General features: G+C 34.3%; 1 protein-coding gene across 1 annotated transcript in view; it reads left to right on the forward strand.

Moving 5' to 3' along the window:
* Positions 1-19,492, forward strand: part of Alg6 (ALG6 alpha-1,3-glucosyltransferase) — a 46,008-nt gene that overhangs the window by 14,842 nt on the left and 11,674 nt on the right. Inside the window, exons 4-12 of the mRNA XM_077791229.1 lie at positions 2,885-2,974; positions 4,148-4,236; positions 6,234-6,316; positions 6,917-6,981; positions 10,294-10,485; positions 11,059-11,194; positions 12,952-13,037; positions 15,356-15,440; positions 18,626-18,696. Of these exons, the coding sequence (XP_077647355.1) occupies positions 2,885-2,974; positions 4,148-4,236; positions 6,234-6,316; positions 6,917-6,981; positions 10,294-10,485; positions 11,059-11,194; positions 12,952-13,037; positions 15,356-15,440; positions 18,626-18,696 (897 nt within the window). The remainder of the gene's footprint in view (positions 1-2,884; positions 2,975-4,147; positions 4,237-6,233; positions 6,317-6,916; positions 6,982-10,293; positions 10,486-11,058; positions 11,195-12,951; positions 13,038-15,355; positions 15,441-18,625; positions 18,697-19,492) is intronic.

A 19,492-nucleotide genomic window follows, 5' to 3' on the forward strand; every position in this document is an offset into this window, starting at 1 on the left:
CACTGAGATTATGTAGGAATTTAGTGGGGAATTCATTTCAGTGTTATAAATAGCATTATACAACTTTTCAGGTTTATCTGAAGTATGTAAAGCAGGAATATCAATTTATTGTTTTGTTTCTACTGGTAGATTTTAAAGTTTTACTTGAAATGCTTTTAAGCTATCTTTGGTGCTTCTCTCTTATGTAGGAATGTCCACAAGAGTGGGGAACACAGTTTTTAGCCCTTTCATTCTTTTCTCCCAATCTAATCAGTGATTTTATTTACTGTATGTATGTTTACGTGCTTACAGCTTACTGTCAGGGCTGTACCTCATTTCCTTATCTCCAGTGAATCTCAAGGTTAAAGTAAATGAAAAATAGCTTTTGCCTTATAAGAGGCTGAAGACCAAATTATTGGTTGAAATGTAATTCTTGAATTTCTTGATGATTTCCCATTGCTCTATCTATACCAGTTTCATGGCTAATGGCCAGTTTTAACTATGATTAAGCACGTACTTTGCATCAGGCAGTGACATAACAGCTCCTTATTTATTTATTTATTTATATTTTTTATATTGATTTTTTAAAAATACATGACAGTGGAATGCTTTACAATTCTTATTACACATATAGAGAACAATTTTTCATATCTTTATATATAAAAGTATGTTCATGCTATTTTAAGTCTTTATACATGTACTTTGTTTTTTTTTGCATTACAGTTCTTATTACACTTATATACCACAATTTTTCATATCTCTGTTTGTATATAAAGTATGTTGGCACCCAATTTGAGTCTTCATACATGTACTTTGGATAATGATGTCCATCATATTCCACTGCCCTTGCTAATCCTCTACCTCCTCCCTTTTCCTCTCACCCCTCTTCCCTATCTAGAATTCATCTAATCCTCTCATGCCCCCTCTTCCTACCCCGAAATGAGTCAGCCTCCTTATATCAGAGAAAACATTCAGCATTTGTTTTTTTGAGATTGGCTAACTTTGCTTAGCAGTGTCTTCTCCAGTGCCATCCATTTACCTGCAAATGCCATGATTTTATTCTTTTAATGCTAAGTAAAATTCCATTGTGTATATATGCCACATTTTTTTTTTATCCATTCATCCACTGAAGGGCATCTAGGTTGGCTCCATAATTTACCTATTGTGAATTATTCTGCTATAAACCTTGATGTAGCTGTGTCCCTGCCACATTCTGGCTGGGCACAATTCACAAGCCACTTATCAAGCAGAAACGAACTTTATTTTTAGAACACACACACACACACACCACACCACACGAGCTCTTCAGTAATTCCCTCAGAGCCCAACTGCCACCATCGGCTTCCTACAAGCCTCTCAACCCCCCCCCCCACTCCTCCTGCTCTTGAGGCCGATTGGCTGGGTCGTGTGGGTGGAGCCAAAAGAGTCCCTCAATGAGCAGCTCCGTGGTCTGAAAGGGCAGGGAAACAGCCCAATGAGCATCACTGCAGAGGAGCCAATCAGCTGGCAGCTGGAAGTTTGTTGGGGCCCCTTCGGCTGTGGCTCTCAACAGTCCCTGTAGTATGCTGTTTTTAAGTCCTTTGGGTATAGTCCAAGGAGAGGGATAGCTGGGTCATATGGTGGTTCCATTCCAAGTTTTCCAAGGAATCTTCATACTGCTTTCGGTATTGGCTGCACCAATTTGCAGTCTCACCAGCAATGTATGTGTGTACCTTTTTCCCCACATCCTCGCCAGCACTTATTGTTGTTTGTCTTCATAATAGCATAACAGCTCCTTAATTTAACTCAATGCTTCAACAACTGTATGAGGCAGACATAATAAAACTATGCTAATGTGCCCCATAGTAACATGAATTTGGAAATAACACAATTGACACCAGTCTTTAGGCATCCCTTTCTAGATAAGTGAGTCCTTTGTTTTCCAGGCCCAGTTTCCTAGATTCAAGCTTTCAAAAAGAATTCCAGCTAACCTGGAGATTCTGCAGTCAGGACAACTGCCACCAGCTGGTACCATAACATAGTATCCTATGCCCAGATCCCTGGGCCTTCTGTATGCCTTGATCATTTTATTATACCCCTTTCCGTACAGACCTACATTTTATGGAACTGACAAGAAGAAGAACAGATTTCTGAATGTGAATGATAAATTATTTAATATGATCATGTTGAGTGCTAACATAAAACATTTTTTAAAATCCTGAAGTAAAAAACTGACATCAAGGAATTGCTACCCATTTGAAATAGGTTTATGAACAATGGTTACTTGTAGTTTTTAGAGTTTAATTTGCATTATTCTAAATTATTCCCATGACTAAGAAAACAAATTGGATAGAAGTTACTTAGTTATAAAGGATATGACTAAGAAATCCATTTATATAAATTTACTTTTTATTTTTTGAGTCAGAGTAGTTATATACATTCCTATACATTCTGGCCAACTGGAGGAGCCAAAGAATTTATAAACATTAGACCTAGTGTTCTTCATTAATTCACAGAATCTTGTATTCAGTAGATTCTTTTTACATGTTGATTGAAACAAAGTCTTAGTTAAAGCCTACCTTTGCATAGACCAAATATTCATGTATTCTTTGAAATTGACTTTTTACTTTTTAAAATTGTGGTCCTTAAAAATATTGTTTCCCTAATTTATTAGACTATCAGATGCAAATTCTTTTCTTCTTGCATTTTTTTAGTCATTGATTAAGTCTACTAGTAATAAGGTAACAATAAGTTTCAGTTTGCCTAAGATGGTCTTGGGTTGTATCTTTTGTCTAAATTATTTATAACTTAACAATTACTATTTAAATTATGAAGCTTAATTTTAATGAAACTGTATGAGCTATTAAACTAAGTCTGTTTCTTGACTATTGATGAATGGAATGGTGCCTTTTTTCTTTTTCCCTAGGTATTTTAACAGCAGTGATAACAATTTACTGTATTGGGGATTGGATTATCCACCTCTCACAGCTTATCATAGTCTCTTGTGCGCATATGTGTAAGTTTTTCCTCTTTCACTCTGAATGTTTATGGCTTTAGCAAATACCGTAAGAAACACTGTGGTCTGGCTTTACTGAAGAGAGGAGAAATCATTTGTAGCTACTACTGTATTATGTATTTAAAAATGGGTTTTAAGAAAGGTAAATATCAGGGTTTGTCCATTTCTCTAATTTCTTTGGAGGACAGGCTAGGAAGAAATGCAAAATTTTATCTTTGTTTGGAAGTAAAGATGTTACCAATTATACATGGACTACTGGGAAATATCTAAAGTGGGTTAGTTGTGCACAGAAAAGGTGTGTGTCCCCCACCTGGAGATTGAGCCTAGGACTTGGGGTGTGCTAGGCAAGAGCTCTACCACTGAGGGATATCCCCAACCCCAGAAAAGCTTTTCTTGAATGGCCCAAAGTAATGAAAAATATAGGGCTATTCTTACTAATCTGTCAAGTTAAAAACTGGAATTACTGGAGTGTTTCACTTCTGACATGGAATTGGAATTCCTTTTAAAGAAATGGAGTAGTATATAGAAGATGAGGACTTGTATTTTGGTGGAGCCCAGTCCTACTCTGTAGTAGTATTTCACCTCAGCCTTGACATCAGCAAAACTTTGAGGAACTTCTTCACAGTATCTCCTGAACTTCTTTTCCTTGTTTTATTATTTCAATCTTAATTATTTACTACTTTGTAAAAACTATGGGTTGAAAATAAGCTCATAAACTTGATAATTAATTATGCTTTTTCAGTGTTAGGGTAATATAATATGATTGAAAATTTCATTTATCTTCAATATTTGTGTTTAGTTTTATCATTGATTGACAATAATTGTTTATTATAGACAATTGTTATAACTGAAAAGATTATAAAGCACAAGTATATTGTTCTTTATCAAATATATGCTTAATATGTGGAATGACACATCAGCTTGGTTTTACTTTGGAACTGTGAAGGGAAAGCTTCCCGTTATACATTGTATGGTTTTGTTGCAAGATGAGCGAGGCAGATGCTATTTTATAGCTTAAGTCAATTTTACATGATTAAATAAAAAGTAAAGCTTTAACATTGATGTTAGTGGACAGTTCTCAAAATAAATTCATATATCCTTAAAATAACTTCATGTGTTTTTATTGCTGCAAGTGAAAAAGAAGGTACATTTTATATATGCTTTGATTTGCAGGGCAAAGCTTATAAATCCAGACTGGATTGCTCTTCATACATCACGTGGATATGAGAGTCAGGCACATAAGCTCTTCATGCGTACAACAGGTAAAAGAACAACAGATATTGGATATAAAATTTGATTTTTAAAAAACTGGGACAAACTGATAAAAAGTACTATTATTGTTCTTAATGACTTTAAAAATTGTATAATTATACATATGCATATTGTATATGTGTCCATACATATAAATATATAATACACACACACACACACACACACATACACATATATATACATACACAGACACTATAAAACCAAGTTTATATGTAAGATAAGGAAAAGAGTAGAAAGGAATAATTCTGACTACTTTACATTTATTATTGCACTTAATTCTTTGAACTCCAAAGTGAGATAAATACTATTATTATCCTTATTTTAAGCAAAGGAAACTGAAGTATAGTTCAGTGAGGCAGATAAATAGCTGTAAATTGAAGCTTCTGTTATTTAGTCTGCTGCTTTAATATCCCAATTCCAAGACCCTCTCACCTTTTTTAAAGTAAATGTCTATCATTTATTGTATTTTTGAACACTGTTGCTAAATTAATCTATTCAACTAGTTTTATTGCTCTGTGTATGTTGTTCTAGAAGCTTGAAAGTAACAAGCTTAGATTTCTTTAAAAGCTTTATGTGATGAAGATTTTAATGCTAGTCCTGCCCTTTTCCTTAATAAGTCTAAGATCAACATCTGTTATCTTTACTTTTCATGCAGTCATGGACTCTCGGGCCCAAAATAATCTATCTTACTGTTTTTCCCTCTCCCACACCTCCCTCCTTTCCCCTCCAGTGCTTTAATCCTTTCTCAACTTGATGTTCACCACATAATTATTCAACATCTGAAATAATATCTGTTATTTTCAGGGAACTCAAAACCTTTAGAGGCAGACTTCTCTTTTCAGAGAACCCTAATCATTAAAAATTTCCTTCTTATATTGAACTTCTACCAGTATTCCAGTTTCTATTTTCTTAGGTTAAGGAAAATCAGTCTGATCCTTCCACGTACCTAACATCCCACATTTAAAGTCACTTCTCCATGTTCAGCAGCCCTGTTATGTAGATAACCAATTTGTTGAGGTCTGTGTTATACTACTTGGGTATGTTCCAGTTTGTCAGGGTCTTTTTTTAATTTTAATTTTAATTTTATTTTTTTTTAATGTGTGCTGGGGATCAAACCCAGGGCCTTATGCATTCTAAACACTGGTTCTATCACTGAGCTACACCCCCAGCCCCACTGTCGTCTTAAATATGGTGTCTGTAGTTGAACATAGATTGCATGCATTTAACACTGACAGTTTTACTGTCACTTTTCCTGAACACTGTATTTAGTGAGGTACAAGAAAAAATTGACTCTTTGATATTACTGTTAAAGAATTTAATGTATTATTTTTATTTGTTCTAAAAGGACTGCACATTCAGAATTATGTACTTTTTTGAGGGGCAGGGGTTTGGTTTGTTTTTACAGTGCTATAGATCAAACCTAGGGCCTTGTGCATGCTAGGCAAGCATCTACCAATAAGCTGTACTCCTTGCCCTTTAAAAAAAAAATTTACCCTCTTCCCCCAGTTTTTTCCTTACTTGGGCCTCTCAAGCTCTTTATATGAATTAATTAGCAGAAGTTTATGTATTTTTTAAACAAATGTGAGCATTTAAAAAATATTCCATGTATTTCCACATTTGATTGTTCTTTGCACCAGAAAATGTGAAGTATACAGATACTAGGAAAAAGAAACTGCCTTTCCTTGCTTTGAGTATTTTTCATTCTTAAGCCCAAGTCAGAGCAAAGAGAGAACATTGAGTACATCTAATTGGTTAAATGTATGAATTTGTTAGAGTAAACTGAGAAGAGATTCTTGTAACGTAGCATTTGAAATTCGGCACAGGTGAAGGGAATGAAGAGACCATTGTGGAAGGGCCTTGCCCTTAGTAGGTAGGATCCTAGTGTTAATAGAATTCTCAGTAAGGTTGGAGGAAGAGAGAAAGATGGTTAATGGGTTGATGTAGATCCTCCTGGACTCATGCTTGAATTTATTTGCTTGTTTTTTAGTTTTTATTGCTGATTTGCTGATTTATATACCTGCAGTGATTTTGTACTGTTGTTGTTTAAAAGCTATCTCAACTAAGAAAAAGGTAAGTTTTAAAGCAACCTGACATTTCATCTGTGAAATGCTTTCTTAATTCCCCTATTAAGGACAGACCTTAAAGAAGCTATGCTTTAGGGAGTAGATAGAATATGATTCTACCAATTAATTACCAGTTAGAAAGTATCACCTTATCTTACAGTAATTTTTTTCATGCCTTACTACAGTAATAAGAAGTTATGTACTGCTAAACTACACCCTGTACTAAATTTATTATTTGAGTAGTAAATCTGAATTTTGAGCTGGTTTGTGAGAATGACTAAACTGGAAGGTATTTGAACAGTTCCTCTATCCTCATAGCCATAGTTACCAAATATTATTTTTGACCATTTTAGATATAGGTTATTCATTAGATTAACTTACCAATTTGTATATTTTCTAAAAGTGACAAATACCTTCTTGTGATTTTTCCCCTTTTTTATTGTAGTGTCCTTTGTTACCTCCATGAAAACTTAAGTGTCTAAAAAGTTGTTTTATAAAAATGAAATTTTTTGATAAAAAAGTATAGCAGTTGAGGAAAATGGGAACTTTTTTTTTTACTGTTTGGGCATCAATTTGCTTTCTTATTTCACAATATTTTTCTTTACAGATTGCTAATGCATTATGCATATTGCTGTATCCAGGTCTTATTCTCATCGACTATGGACATTTTCAGTATCCTTTAACTAATTTAGAAATGAAATCAGTTACATGTTACAAAATCTAGGCTCAATTCACATAATATTCTCATCCTATAATATCTTACTGACCACGGGGCTGGGATTGTGGCTCAGTAGTAGAGCGCTCGTCTAGCACATGCGAGGCCCTTGGTTCGATCCTCAGCACCATATAAAAATAAATAAACAAAGGTATTGTGTCCAATTACTTCTGAAAAATAAAATATTTAAAAAAATATCTTACTGACCAGGATGGGTGCTTACATGAACTATTTGCATAAGCAGCTCTGGAGGAGGCTGAGACAGGAGGATTGCAAGTTCAAAGCCAGCCTCAGCAATAGAACAGCCCTAAGCAACTCAGTGAGACCCTATCTCTAAAAAGTACAAAATTGGACTGGGGATGTGGCTCAGTGATTTAGTGCCCCTGAGTTTAATTCCTGGTACACCCCCCCCCCCCAAAAAAAAAAAAGCCAGATATAGTTATGTTTTTCTAATTCTAAAAAGGTGTAACATAGCCTGTTGTTCAGAAATATTATCTGACACTGTCAAAAAGGAAAAGGTTTTCTTCCCTTTGTTTTGGGTGGTGAGAATTGAACCCAGGGGGCCTTTACCACTGAGCACCATCTCTAGCCCTTTTTATTTTTTATTTTGATAGGGTCTTGATAAATTGCTTAAGGCCTTGCTGAGTTGCTGAGGCTGGCCTTGAATTTGTGATCCTCCTATCTTAGCCTCCCAAGTTGCTGGATTACAAGCATGTGTCACCACACCCAGCAAGCATTCTTATAGTTTTTCGAGTTATGAAACAAAATGTTTCCTTAACAGATAGTAATAACTTAAAGCTTTGGGAAACTACAATTGAATAATTATAATTTATGTGTTTTTTATTTAAAGTATTCTAATGAAGGAACATTTAGACAAGTAAATAAATCTTATAATTTGCTGAAAATTTGCATGTCTCTTCAATTTTTTTTTGGTAGTTCAACCTGCCCCCACCCCCCCCCCCAGGATTTTATTTTTGTTGTTTGTTTTGGTTGCTGTTTTTGAGAAAGGGTTTCACCAAATTGCCCAGGTGGCCTCAAACTTGGGATCTTACTGCCTCACCCTCCCAAGTAGCTGGGATCACAGGTGTGCACCATTGTGCCTGGCTTTTTGGTTATAATAAAACTATGATGTATATCTTTAAAAAGAATTTGTAAAAGATGCTCAAATTTGTAATTGTTTTTATCACATATTTTTTATTCTGTTCACTTTTTTGGGGGTGGGGTACTGAGGATTGAACCCAGGGGTGCTCAACTATTGATCTACATCCCTAACCCCTTTATTTTCTGTTTTAAGCCAGGGTCTGGCTAAATTGCTAAGGCTGTCGTCTAACATAAGATCTTCCTGCCTCAGCCACCTGAGTTGGGCTCAACATTTTGTTTGAGACTATTCATGCAGTTGTATATAGCTATAATTTGTTCATTTTTATTGCTTTACGATATTACATGAACAGAAATAATCCTGTTACTGATAGGCATTTGGATTGTAGTGAGGTTTTGGCTGTGTTGAATACTGCTCTGAACATTCTTATAAATATCTCTTTGTGAACATATTTTTTATGGGTGGAATTGCTAAGTTATAGATGTGCCATGTCCAATTTTAGATAATCTCAAATTATTGTTTTATTGGTGCATTATAATTATACTGATAGTGGGATTCATTACGTGTGTTCATACATGCATAGAACATAATTTGATCAATGTCATTCCCTGGTACTCTCCCTATCCCTCTGTTCTTCCTCCCTTGATCTGCTTCTCTATGCTACTGATTGCCTTTATATTGTTATCCTCAGATTTTTTTTTTTTTTTGTACTAGGGATTAAACCTGGAGTACTTTAAAACTGAGCCACATCTCCAGCCCTTTTTTAAAAAAAAAAAAATATATATATGTATATATATTAAGTGACAAGGTCTTGTTGAGCTGCTAAGTGCCTTGCTAATCTGCTGAGGCTGGCTTTGAACTTGCAATCCTCCTGCCTCAGCCTCCCTAGTTGCTAGGATTACAGGTGTGTGTCACCATGTCTGGCTCTCAGATTATTTTTAAGAATGGTGCGCCAGTTAATACTCTCATTAGTAATGCTGGAAGAGTCCTCATACTCTACATTTTCACTGATTCTCAGTCATTTTCGTTTTACCCATTCTGGTAAATTTTTAGTTTTTTCTCATCTGTGATTTGAATTACATACTCAATCAGGGCTTTTGGATATGTCACTTTGTGGGGGCAATTTTTCTTTAACAATTATGTACCCCCCATCTGCAAAATAGGGCTAATAATAACTATTACTTTGTAAACTTGTTTTGAGAATTAAATGAATGAATATTTATAAAGCACTTGAAACAAGTTTTTGGGAAATGCTAAGTATTATGTAGGTATTTACTGCTACAAAATCATTTTTGTTTTTATTGTTATTTACCTTTTGGGCTCTGAAATTTGCAGTGATTTGTTTAGGCACAGGTATTCTTCACAGTTGTTTTACACACTGAATGGGTCTGTTTAATTTGAAGTCATGTTCTTCAGTTCTGTGAAATTCTTTTACATTATTTCCTTGATAATTTTTGACCTTACTAGTCAGATGTTAAAACTTTTACCTACATCTTGAGCACACCTATATCTTTTCTTTTATGATTTAGAAGGTTATCTTGACTTTTAATACTTCTATTAAATTTTACTTGTTTCATTATGCATGTTTTGAATTTCTAATTAGAATTTCTTTCCTGTTTTTCTTTTGATTCTTTGTATTATTTGATGTACATTACAGAGGAAGTATATTGATCTCAATAAGTTTTATTTTATTTTTTTAACTTACTGTTGGAGCAGTGTTTGATTTTGTAGATTTTGGTATGTTGTTAAGAGTAGTACTGCCAAGTAGTCAAAAAAAAAAAAAAAAAAAAAGCTGGGGCTGGGGTTGTGGCTGAGTGGTGGTGGAGTGCTTCCTTTGCATGTGTAAGGCCCTGGGTTCGATCCTCAGTACCATATTAAAAAAATAAAAATAAATATAATAAAAGTATTAAAAAAAAGAAACAACGCTATATTTTAACCATTTAGAGCTATTTTAATCCTAAACATATTAATTGCTCTTTAGCAGTAGGCTTAATATATTTGAGGCTATTGTATATGATTTCATATTTGTTTATTACCTTAATACTTTTGGTTTCTTCTTAGAAGTAGCTTTTATGGTATATGTATATTATTTTGAAATTACATAAGAAATATGCTGTATAAACTGTAAGACCTACTTCTTCTAATTATTGAGATAATTTCCTTGACACAGGAACATATATAATTCTGTGAGTCTGGGCTTTGCTTTGTGGGGTGTTCTTGGAGTATCTTATGACTGGGACCTGCTAGGGTCACTGGCATTTTGTTTAGCTATAAATTATAAACAGATGGAACTTTACCATTCCTTGCCATTTTTTTGCTTTTTACTTGGCAAGTGTTTAAAAAAAGGCCTCAAAGGAAAAGGGTGAGTGACTTTTAAACACCAGAATTCAAAATTTTACTTCAGAGAGTTTATTTGGCATACTTACTTGGAGGAAGGTGGTCCTTCACTTGGCCTTTTGGTGATTTCTAATAAATGTGTTGGCCACAGGTGAATGCGAAGAAAGTGATTAAGTCATGTTCTATATTGTTTTGAATCTTCTTAATTAGAGAGATAGTTTGATCATTGTACACTTACTGGAGGTAATGTGGATTGGTTTGTTAGAGCATTGTTTGTTAGAGCATTGTTGTAGGATTTCATCTCTTTAGAGCTTATTACATTATATATTTATTAGAAATACTTCCTCATTTGACATTGACTGTGTCCCTTTCTTCCCATAGAAATGGCATCAAAGTTAAAAGTTAATTAGGATGATGACAGCGGTCTTTTTGTTGAAGTGCACATCTTAACAGCTCTGATTCTGGCCAACTCCCATCTCATCCATATTAGTTGCTAGATTTAGCATTGCTGTGCATTTGCATTTATTGTATTCAATGAAATTTAACATCAGTTTTGCAGAAATCCCTATCTTACTGCTCATCCTTGTTTTGGTTCTAGGTTCAGGTTGTTAGTTAAGCTAGCTTGTACCGTTGTGGCTTCATTCATTCTCTGCTGGCTGCCATTCTTTACAGAAAGGGAACAAGCCTTGCAGGTCCTAAGAAGACTCTTCCCAGTTGATCGTGGATTATTTGAGGTATGTTTATAATCTTTCCTGTCATTCCTTTCTGTTACTGTCCTTTCCTTGTAACTTCTGGGGAATTCATATAGGAGACACACAGGACTAGAGACCCCAGCAGCTTTCCTCCTTGCAGTCATTGATTCAGTATAGAACGCCTAGCTCAGCTTGCATTTTCTAGTTCATAATACGAATACATTAGTATTTTTGTCATCATCAAATCCATAATTCAGTTATATATTTTTCTAGTGAAATAGGGTCCATAATGAAAGGTAGCATGAGAAGCAGCAGCTACAAAGATAACAACAACTCTGTAATTTTTTGATTTGTGTTCTTTTTAGTCTTAGGAAAGTATTTGTTAAACTAATAATCATGTTTGCTCCAGAAAGATCTCCTAATTCCTTATGAGATATGTATAACCTTCATCCATAGTAATTTTTAATGAGAATCTTTCATTTCATTTAATGCTAGTTTAATCACTCTTGTTAAAGTTTTATTACATGAATAATTTGATCATTTAGATTTAGTAATTAAATTAAACAAACCATTTTTCTGAAACAAAAAAGCCTTTTAATAAAGTTAGAGACAACATACTTATAGATAATTTGCTTTTAAAAAAGTACGTATTATCTTTCTAATTTTTAAATACATAAATTTCTATAGACTATCTTTCAATGGATTTATAGGAATGAGCATTTTGAAAGAGACTGAGTGCGAAAGGAGTTTGCTGTTACAAAGGAAAGGAATAGGAGTGTGTGTGTGACTGTCTGTGGGGTTGATGGTGGTGCTGATACTGATTAAAAAAACAATCACTATTATCACCACCACTTACTGGGTGCCAGGCCTTTATTTGATCCTTACAGTAGCTCTAAAATAGCAGTTAGCTCCACATTAAAGATAAGAAAACTGAGATCAGAGGTTCGGGTAATTAGTATGTGACGGAGCTGTAATTTAAACTCTGACAGCTATACTCTTGACCTTCTTTTTATATAAACTCTAACATTTATATAAAGAAAAGTTTAATTCTGCATGAAAGCTGCCTGTTTTTTTGCCTTACCTTCCTTTTCAGAAAGGGTATTTCTCATGATAATAACAAAAATGGATATCAGGCACTTTCATTCACTTGTTGCCCTCAAAAGCCTGAAGGGCATTTTCTTTGATGAGACACAGTGGTTGTCAGTGACTTTCTTGATGTCATGCCTATGCACTGTGAATCAAGCAACAGTATAGAGGAGGGTTTTATGAGCAGAACTGCAGTTCAAATTTAATTTTGAAAGTTATCCTAGCACAACTGCTACTGTTTTTAAACTTCTTGATTTATTAGCAGTTAGCTCTTGTCATTGCTTGTACCTAGTAATTCACTCTAAATAAATTTAGGTGTGTAATAAAATGTATCAAATGTAATATGTTTTACAGATGGGGAAAAATTTAAAAACAAAAATTTCAAAGGAGTAACTTCAGTTATTAAGAATGATCTACTGCTTTTTGAAAAACATCAAGTATTTTTAGGGAATGTTGCATTGAGACTATGGTTGGCTGATGATTTCCACTAACTCCCTCCCATCAGAAAAACAAAAAGCAAGATGCTTGAGTGCAGGTGTGAGTGTAGGTGTAGGTGTTTGTTGCTTGAAGAATTTAATCTACCTTGTTATAAATGTGAATGAAAGTTTCACATGTTTCAAAAGTTTATTTACTTTGATGATCATGGGCTTTATACTTCATGGGTTTATTTAGTATTTTTCAATTTACCAAAATGTAAAACAAATCTTTTTTAGGATAAAGTAGCCAATATTTGGTGCAGCCTCAGTGTTTTTCTGAAGATTAAGGACATTTTGCCACGACACACTCAGATAATAATCAGGTAATACACTCAGTTTCTATATAGTGTTTTATAAACTATCCTCTAAAAGTATTATAACAAGGGGGAGGGAAGAGGGGAAGAAGAGGAAAAAGACTAGGGAATGAAATTGACCAAATTATAGTTATATTTTGTGTGCATACAAATGTGTAACAATGAATCCCACTTTTATGTATAATTATAATGCACCAATAAAAAAGATTTAAAAATATTATAGTAATACCTCATTTATCTGAAATTATTAGGAAATGAATTATTCTTCTAGTGGATTTTCAACTTAAATTTATCCCTCTATACAATAAAATTCTCTTGTTTGATTGATTGATAGATTCTGGGGATTTGAACTTAGGGCACTTGACAACATCCCCACCCCTGTTTTGTATTTTATTTAGAGACAGGGTCTCACTGAGTTGCTTAGTGCCTCATTTTTTGCTGAGGCTGGTTTTGAACTCGCTATCTTCCAGCCTCAGCCTCCCAAGCCTCTGGGATTACAGGAGTGTGCTACTGTGCCCAGCTTGTTTGATTTATTTTATGTGAAAGTCTTTCTTCATTTTTACCTAGTTTTCTCCTTAAACAGAGATCACTGAATATTGTTTACCATGGTCTTGAAATATCATGAATTTCAGTAGGGTATCAGCTAAGGTCAACCAAGGAAATAGAACAAGTTTGAGGTCATCGTTTGTGTGTGTGTGTGTACATGGTGCAAACACACATGCACACCTATGTATCTCTGCATGTGTATTTATTGCCAGGAATAGTGTTGTGCAGTTGTGGGGGGCTGGCTGAGCACACCAGAAGTCCACAGGCAGATGGTCAAAAAGAAATATTTAGGGGTAAAGAAGAGTGATTGAGATCCAGCACCTGTAAGGGAAGACCTAAGCTCTTTTTTAAAGGGCTTCCCAGTTAGACCCTAGGACAGTCTCCTTTGAATGACTTAAAACTTATGTGTAGAACCCAGGGGCATGTAACCCAGGGGCTCTCTACCACTGAGCTACATCCCCAATCTTTTTAAATTTTTTTTTTTTTATTTTGAGACCGGGTCTAAGTTGCCAAGGCTGGCCTTGGACTTGTGATCCTCCTGCCTCAGCCTCTCCAGTTGCTGGAATCACACAGTCATGTGCCACTGTGCCTAGCCCTTTTAATTAACTTAAAGTCCACCAAATTGGTACTTTACATCCGTGAAGTCTCTTCACAGCAGCACCTAGCATTTGAATCACTGGGAAATGGGTGTTGTCTCCCTCTTGCCCTCTCAGCTTGCAGCCCACTGCAACAGGAAGCACACAGTAAGGGAATTCTGGGAACTTCAGTTCAGCCTAGCCAAGTTGACAAGTCACAGGACCACAAGTAGGAAGAATCAGTTCCTGTGTTAGGTTATATACTTGTTGTCAGGGATTAGAGGAGTGTCTGCCATTGTGCTCTTACTCCAGTGTGTCTGTGTTCTCTCGGTTCTTTTCTCTCCCTGCCCGTCAGCCATCACCAAGAGCAACTTCAGTAGCTTTTTGTTCCCGTTATATCTTGTTCTTTCTAACTTATCATGGGCTTGAAAATCAGAGTCAACTTTTATGAAGTGAGGGCCAGAGAGACTCTCCTGTTAAACAATAACATTTGTGTGCACATGTGTGTGTGTGTGTTGGGGACAGGAGAGGATACTCTGAGAGGTAAGGGTCCAAAACAATGGATCAATTTCAGAAAACAAACAGTCTTGTCTATTTACTTGGTAATTGACCTCTAACTATATATTTTTGTATCTTTTCTTTTTTTAAAAAAATATTTTTAGTTGTAGATGGACATGGTATCTTTATTTTTTTATGTGGTGCTGAGAATTGAACTTAGTGCCTCACACATGCTAGGCAAGCGCTCTACCACTGAGCCACAGCCTCAGCCCTCTTTGTTATCTTTTTTATACCTGATATTAAGTACTAAAATAGCTTCAGCAGTATTTAGTATCATGTTTTGTTCTGTATTATATAATTTTGTATAAAAGTATATTCACATTTTAGTGTGTAGCTTTTATTTAAATGTTTTTTGTTCTTCTATTTAAATTTAATAAAATTTAATTTGAAATCAACTTAAGTTTATTTTTGATAAATAATGTGATTCCTAAATTTTTAAAAAGTATTTGTTTGTTTAGCTAGATTTATACCTCTATAAAGGAAACAAATATTTGGGCTAGGGTTGTAGGTCAATGGTAGACCACTTGTCTTGCATGCATGAGGCCCTGGGTCCCATCCTCAGCACCTCATAAAAATAAATAAAAATAAAGATATTTAAAAAAAAATAAAAGAAAGAAAACATATTTTATTCTTATTCATTTTTTTTAGCTTTTGTTTTACATTTTTGAGCTTGCTTCCTGCATGTATAAAATTAATACTTCATCCCTCTCCCAGAGGATTCAGATTTACTCTGGTAAGTTTGTAATACTTTACATACTTAATTTTCGCTACAAAAGATCTTTTAAAAAATAATGATAATTATTTTCTTGCTTTGACCAAAATTTATTGGGCTGGGGATTAAGAGATGCATTTATTTGGTCAACATTTATTGTTTCCTCTTCTTAGAGGCTGTCTGTGTTGGGCAATAGGCTGAGCAATCAGAATATTTCAGTTAACTTGAACAGCTGTTTAATTCCTGTTTTGTATTGGGTTAATGAAGAAATACAAAGAAGAAAACAGTGGTGATAAACATACACTTAAATAATTTTGCAGTCAGGCAGATGGCATTAAGTTCTATCAGTTACAAATGATGGTATGGGAAGGGGAGGTATCTTGGAGGAAAACTTTAGACAGCTGCTTAGAGCAAGTGGGCTTTGAGGCATATTTTGAAAGCTGGGCAAGATTTGGAACAGGAGGTCACATAACAGAAAAGAAATTCAAGATAGGAAGAAGAGCTTGAAGGTACAGAGGTAGGATAGGACAAGGAACATTCTGGGAAAAGCTATTAAACAATAAAATTTGTGTGTGCGCACGTGTGTGCCTGTGTGTGTGTGTGTGTGTGTGTGTGTAAGAGGATACCATGAGAGGTAAGGGTCCAAAACAATGGATCAAATTTTAGAAGAATTTAAATGTCTGATTTTTGGGAGAAGGGGGTGGGAACAGATCTCTGTTTTAGGAAGATGACTTGTGTCAGTTTGAGGATGGATTGGGTATATTTCCTATAGTTAGGGATTTTCTGAGTAAATTTCTCTTGGTTATATTTCTGTGGCATTTAAATTTTTGTTATTGTGTGCCTTGGTCTATAAAGTGATATTTAAAATTCCCTTTAAAGTACCAAGAACATTTAGTTTATGAAAATAGTAAATCCCAGTGGATTTATAAGAGGACAACATTTTAGAAATTAGTGTTTCAATCTGGAACTGCCACTTATGTATGTTGCATAGTAAAAACAAGTCAGAATTGACCATAACAGTGAAATATTTCAAAAGTATATCTCAGTACCACAATACAAAAAGGATATGTTTGTGTTCCTGTTTTCTTTTTTGTTACCTTTCAATTAATGATTTCTTTTGTTTCATTCTGTGAATGAACTCTGATGTCATCTGTTGTTAATATTCTATAGGATGGTTAGAACAGGATGGATATGGTTAATAATTCTTTGGTGTCTTCAGTAGGCCTAACTTGAAATATTTTCAAATTTATGAGAGATTATATTATTGTTCTAGGAAATAGCTTGGCAAATAAATGTATATTTCAAAGATAATGGAATAGAACTTTAGAATGTAACTGTAGCAGTGTTAGATATGATTACTTTTAAGCACTGTAAGCCAGAAAAAAATGTTTCTTTTTCTTTATTTCCTAATTTTATTCTGTTCAGTAGATTTTATTACAAGCCACTGTGTTAAAACAATGATTTTTGTTATTTTGTTTTTGTTGATAATTGATACTCTTTTGAATTCTGATTGTATACTTCTGAGAGCTTTAAAAACATTTACTATTATAATTATTTTAAACATTTCCTTTCAATTGTTTGGTTGAATTATATCAATATAAATCTACAATGAGATAATAGATACTATGAATATTCATCTATCTATAGCAACAAAATGATTTGAATTTACTTTATTAAAGTAGTATTATTGAGTGCCCTCTACTGTGCCAGGTCCTCTTCAAGGTACTGAATGTAAGTGAATGACAGACAACATTCCTACCCACCTTACTGGGGTCTTTCATGCTAGTGGTGGAAGATGGAAAATATATCAGTTAAGAAGAAAATACCTGGGAGTAATGGGTGCTACAAAGAAAATAGTGTTATATGAAAAGAGCTGATGGATAAGTTAGAGGATACTGCTTTTTTTTAATATTTTTTAGCTCTAGATGGATACAATACTTTTATTTATTTATCTTTATATGGTGCTGAGGATCGAACCCAGTGCCTCACAGGTGCTAGGCAAGCACTCTACCACTGAGCCACAACCCCAGCCTGACACTGCTTTATTTTTATTTATTAATTCATTTATTTTAAGACAGGGTCTCACTATGTTGCCTAGATTGGTCTGAAACTCTTGGGCTCAAGGGATCCTCCTGCTTCAGCCTCCCAAGTGGTTAGGATGACAGACTGAACTGCTGTGCCCAGTGAGGACACTACTTTGAGTTAGGGACGTCTTTGCAGAGAAGTAACATTTAAGCCAAGAGATGAATACCACCAGAAGGAGCCAATCATAAGACCTAGGCCTTGACTTGAAAAAATCAGATCTTTCCTTAAGGCAGAACACATCTGGCACACCCAAGGCATAAAGGGATAGGTAGGAAGTGGTTGATGTGAAGTGAGCAAGGGAGACAGCAACTGATGAGGTTGAAGAGGAAATAGGAGCCAGATCCCACAGGGGTTAGGATTTTATTCTAAATGTAATGTGTAGCTAGTGGAGGATTTTAAAAAGGGAAATTATATGATCTGACATGATGGCTGCTTAGAGAATAGACTGTATGGGGCAAGAATGTTAATAGATTATATTGTACTAGTCCAGGATAAAGATGGGCGTAGCTTGGACCTTTGCCACCATCAGCAGAGGAGAATGCAGATTAAATGGATGTTTTATTTAGGAGGTGTTGTAAGGTAGTATTTACTGATGGATTAGATGTATGGGGTGTACAAGATAATCAGATTTTTTGCTTGAGCAAAACTAGATGTACATCAACATATATTCTTCAGAATATAAATTTCTCAAAATCTAAGTAACTTATTTAAAACCCCAAAGAACAGATGAATTTACAAAACAATTTTAGCATATTTTATTGAAGCATACATTTTATAAACACTGCAATAGATTTGTTTTTAGATATCAAACTTTTTGTCCTAAACTGTCAGATTCCAAGGGAGAATGAAGGTGTGATTGTTGTATATATTTACTGGTTTTGTTTGTTAATAACTGAGTCCCAATGAACTTGTTTTAGATGTTTATGTATAGTTTATAACCACTGTTTTTTGAAAAACATTTTCAAGATTCTATTAACATATTATACATTAGTTCTGCATTTATATTTTATTTCTAAATAGAAGCTATAATATTCATATTTCACTTGAAATGATTATTTACATTCATAATTGATATATTTTACAAGTTGATATATCTCATCCCCTTCTTTTTTTTCTTAAAGGTTAGCTGTGCATTATCATTCTTTTTATTTTCTTTCCAAGTACATGAAAAGTCCGTTCTCTTGGTATCATTGTAAGTAGAAATGTTTGAAGTATATATTTCCTATTGTATAATTTATAAGTACATTTATAATTTACACAAATATTCAAGTGCAAAATAAAAGTACACTAATATTTTTACATATAATTATTAGTCAGTTTTTTTCAGGATGATGACATCTTAAATTTTATTTCTTTATAAAATATATTTTAAATAAAAAAATTGATATGATTATTATTAGATGGGTCTTTGAACTAAAATCTGCTGGGCTGGTCCATGTGGAAAGTGTCTTCACTCTAAACAAAACAGACTCATATCACGATAGACTCGGAAGACTACTTAGTATCATGCCCTGAAGCCCAAACCTGAGTTAGATTTTACCGGTTTAATAAGGTGACATGGGCCTAAATCATGTAGGACCTTGTAGGTGGTATTATAAACTTTGGTTTTTATTCTGAAGGGAATGGGGAGCTAGGCACTGTTTCAAATAAGGTGAAGGGGAAGGGTGAGAGAAGAGAATGACCATGTAGGGAATTGCTACATAATTATGAATTTTACAGAATCTCAAGGTTAGGGGCTATTCATCTTTGTATTCTCAGAGCAGTCCTATATATGTAATAATAAATGTTTCATCAGTGCTTGAGTTGTAACTAAATATTGAATGAAAAATTGGGAAAGAATTAAGACCCCAAAAACCAGTGAATATTAAGCACCTTCTATATACTTGCCAAATGAATCCATTTTGATTTAGAATATATTCAAGTAGTGAAATAGAAAGTCCTCTGGTATTATTTCTTAGTATAGTTTTCAACCAGTTTATAATCCAGCG

This window comes from Urocitellus parryii, chromosome 11 (genome assembly GCF_045843805.1).
Source record: "Urocitellus parryii isolate mUroPar1 chromosome 11, mUroPar1.hap1, whole genome shotgun sequence".
Classification (NCBI taxonomy): domain Eukaryota; kingdom Metazoa; phylum Chordata; class Mammalia; order Rodentia; family Sciuridae; genus Urocitellus; species Urocitellus parryii.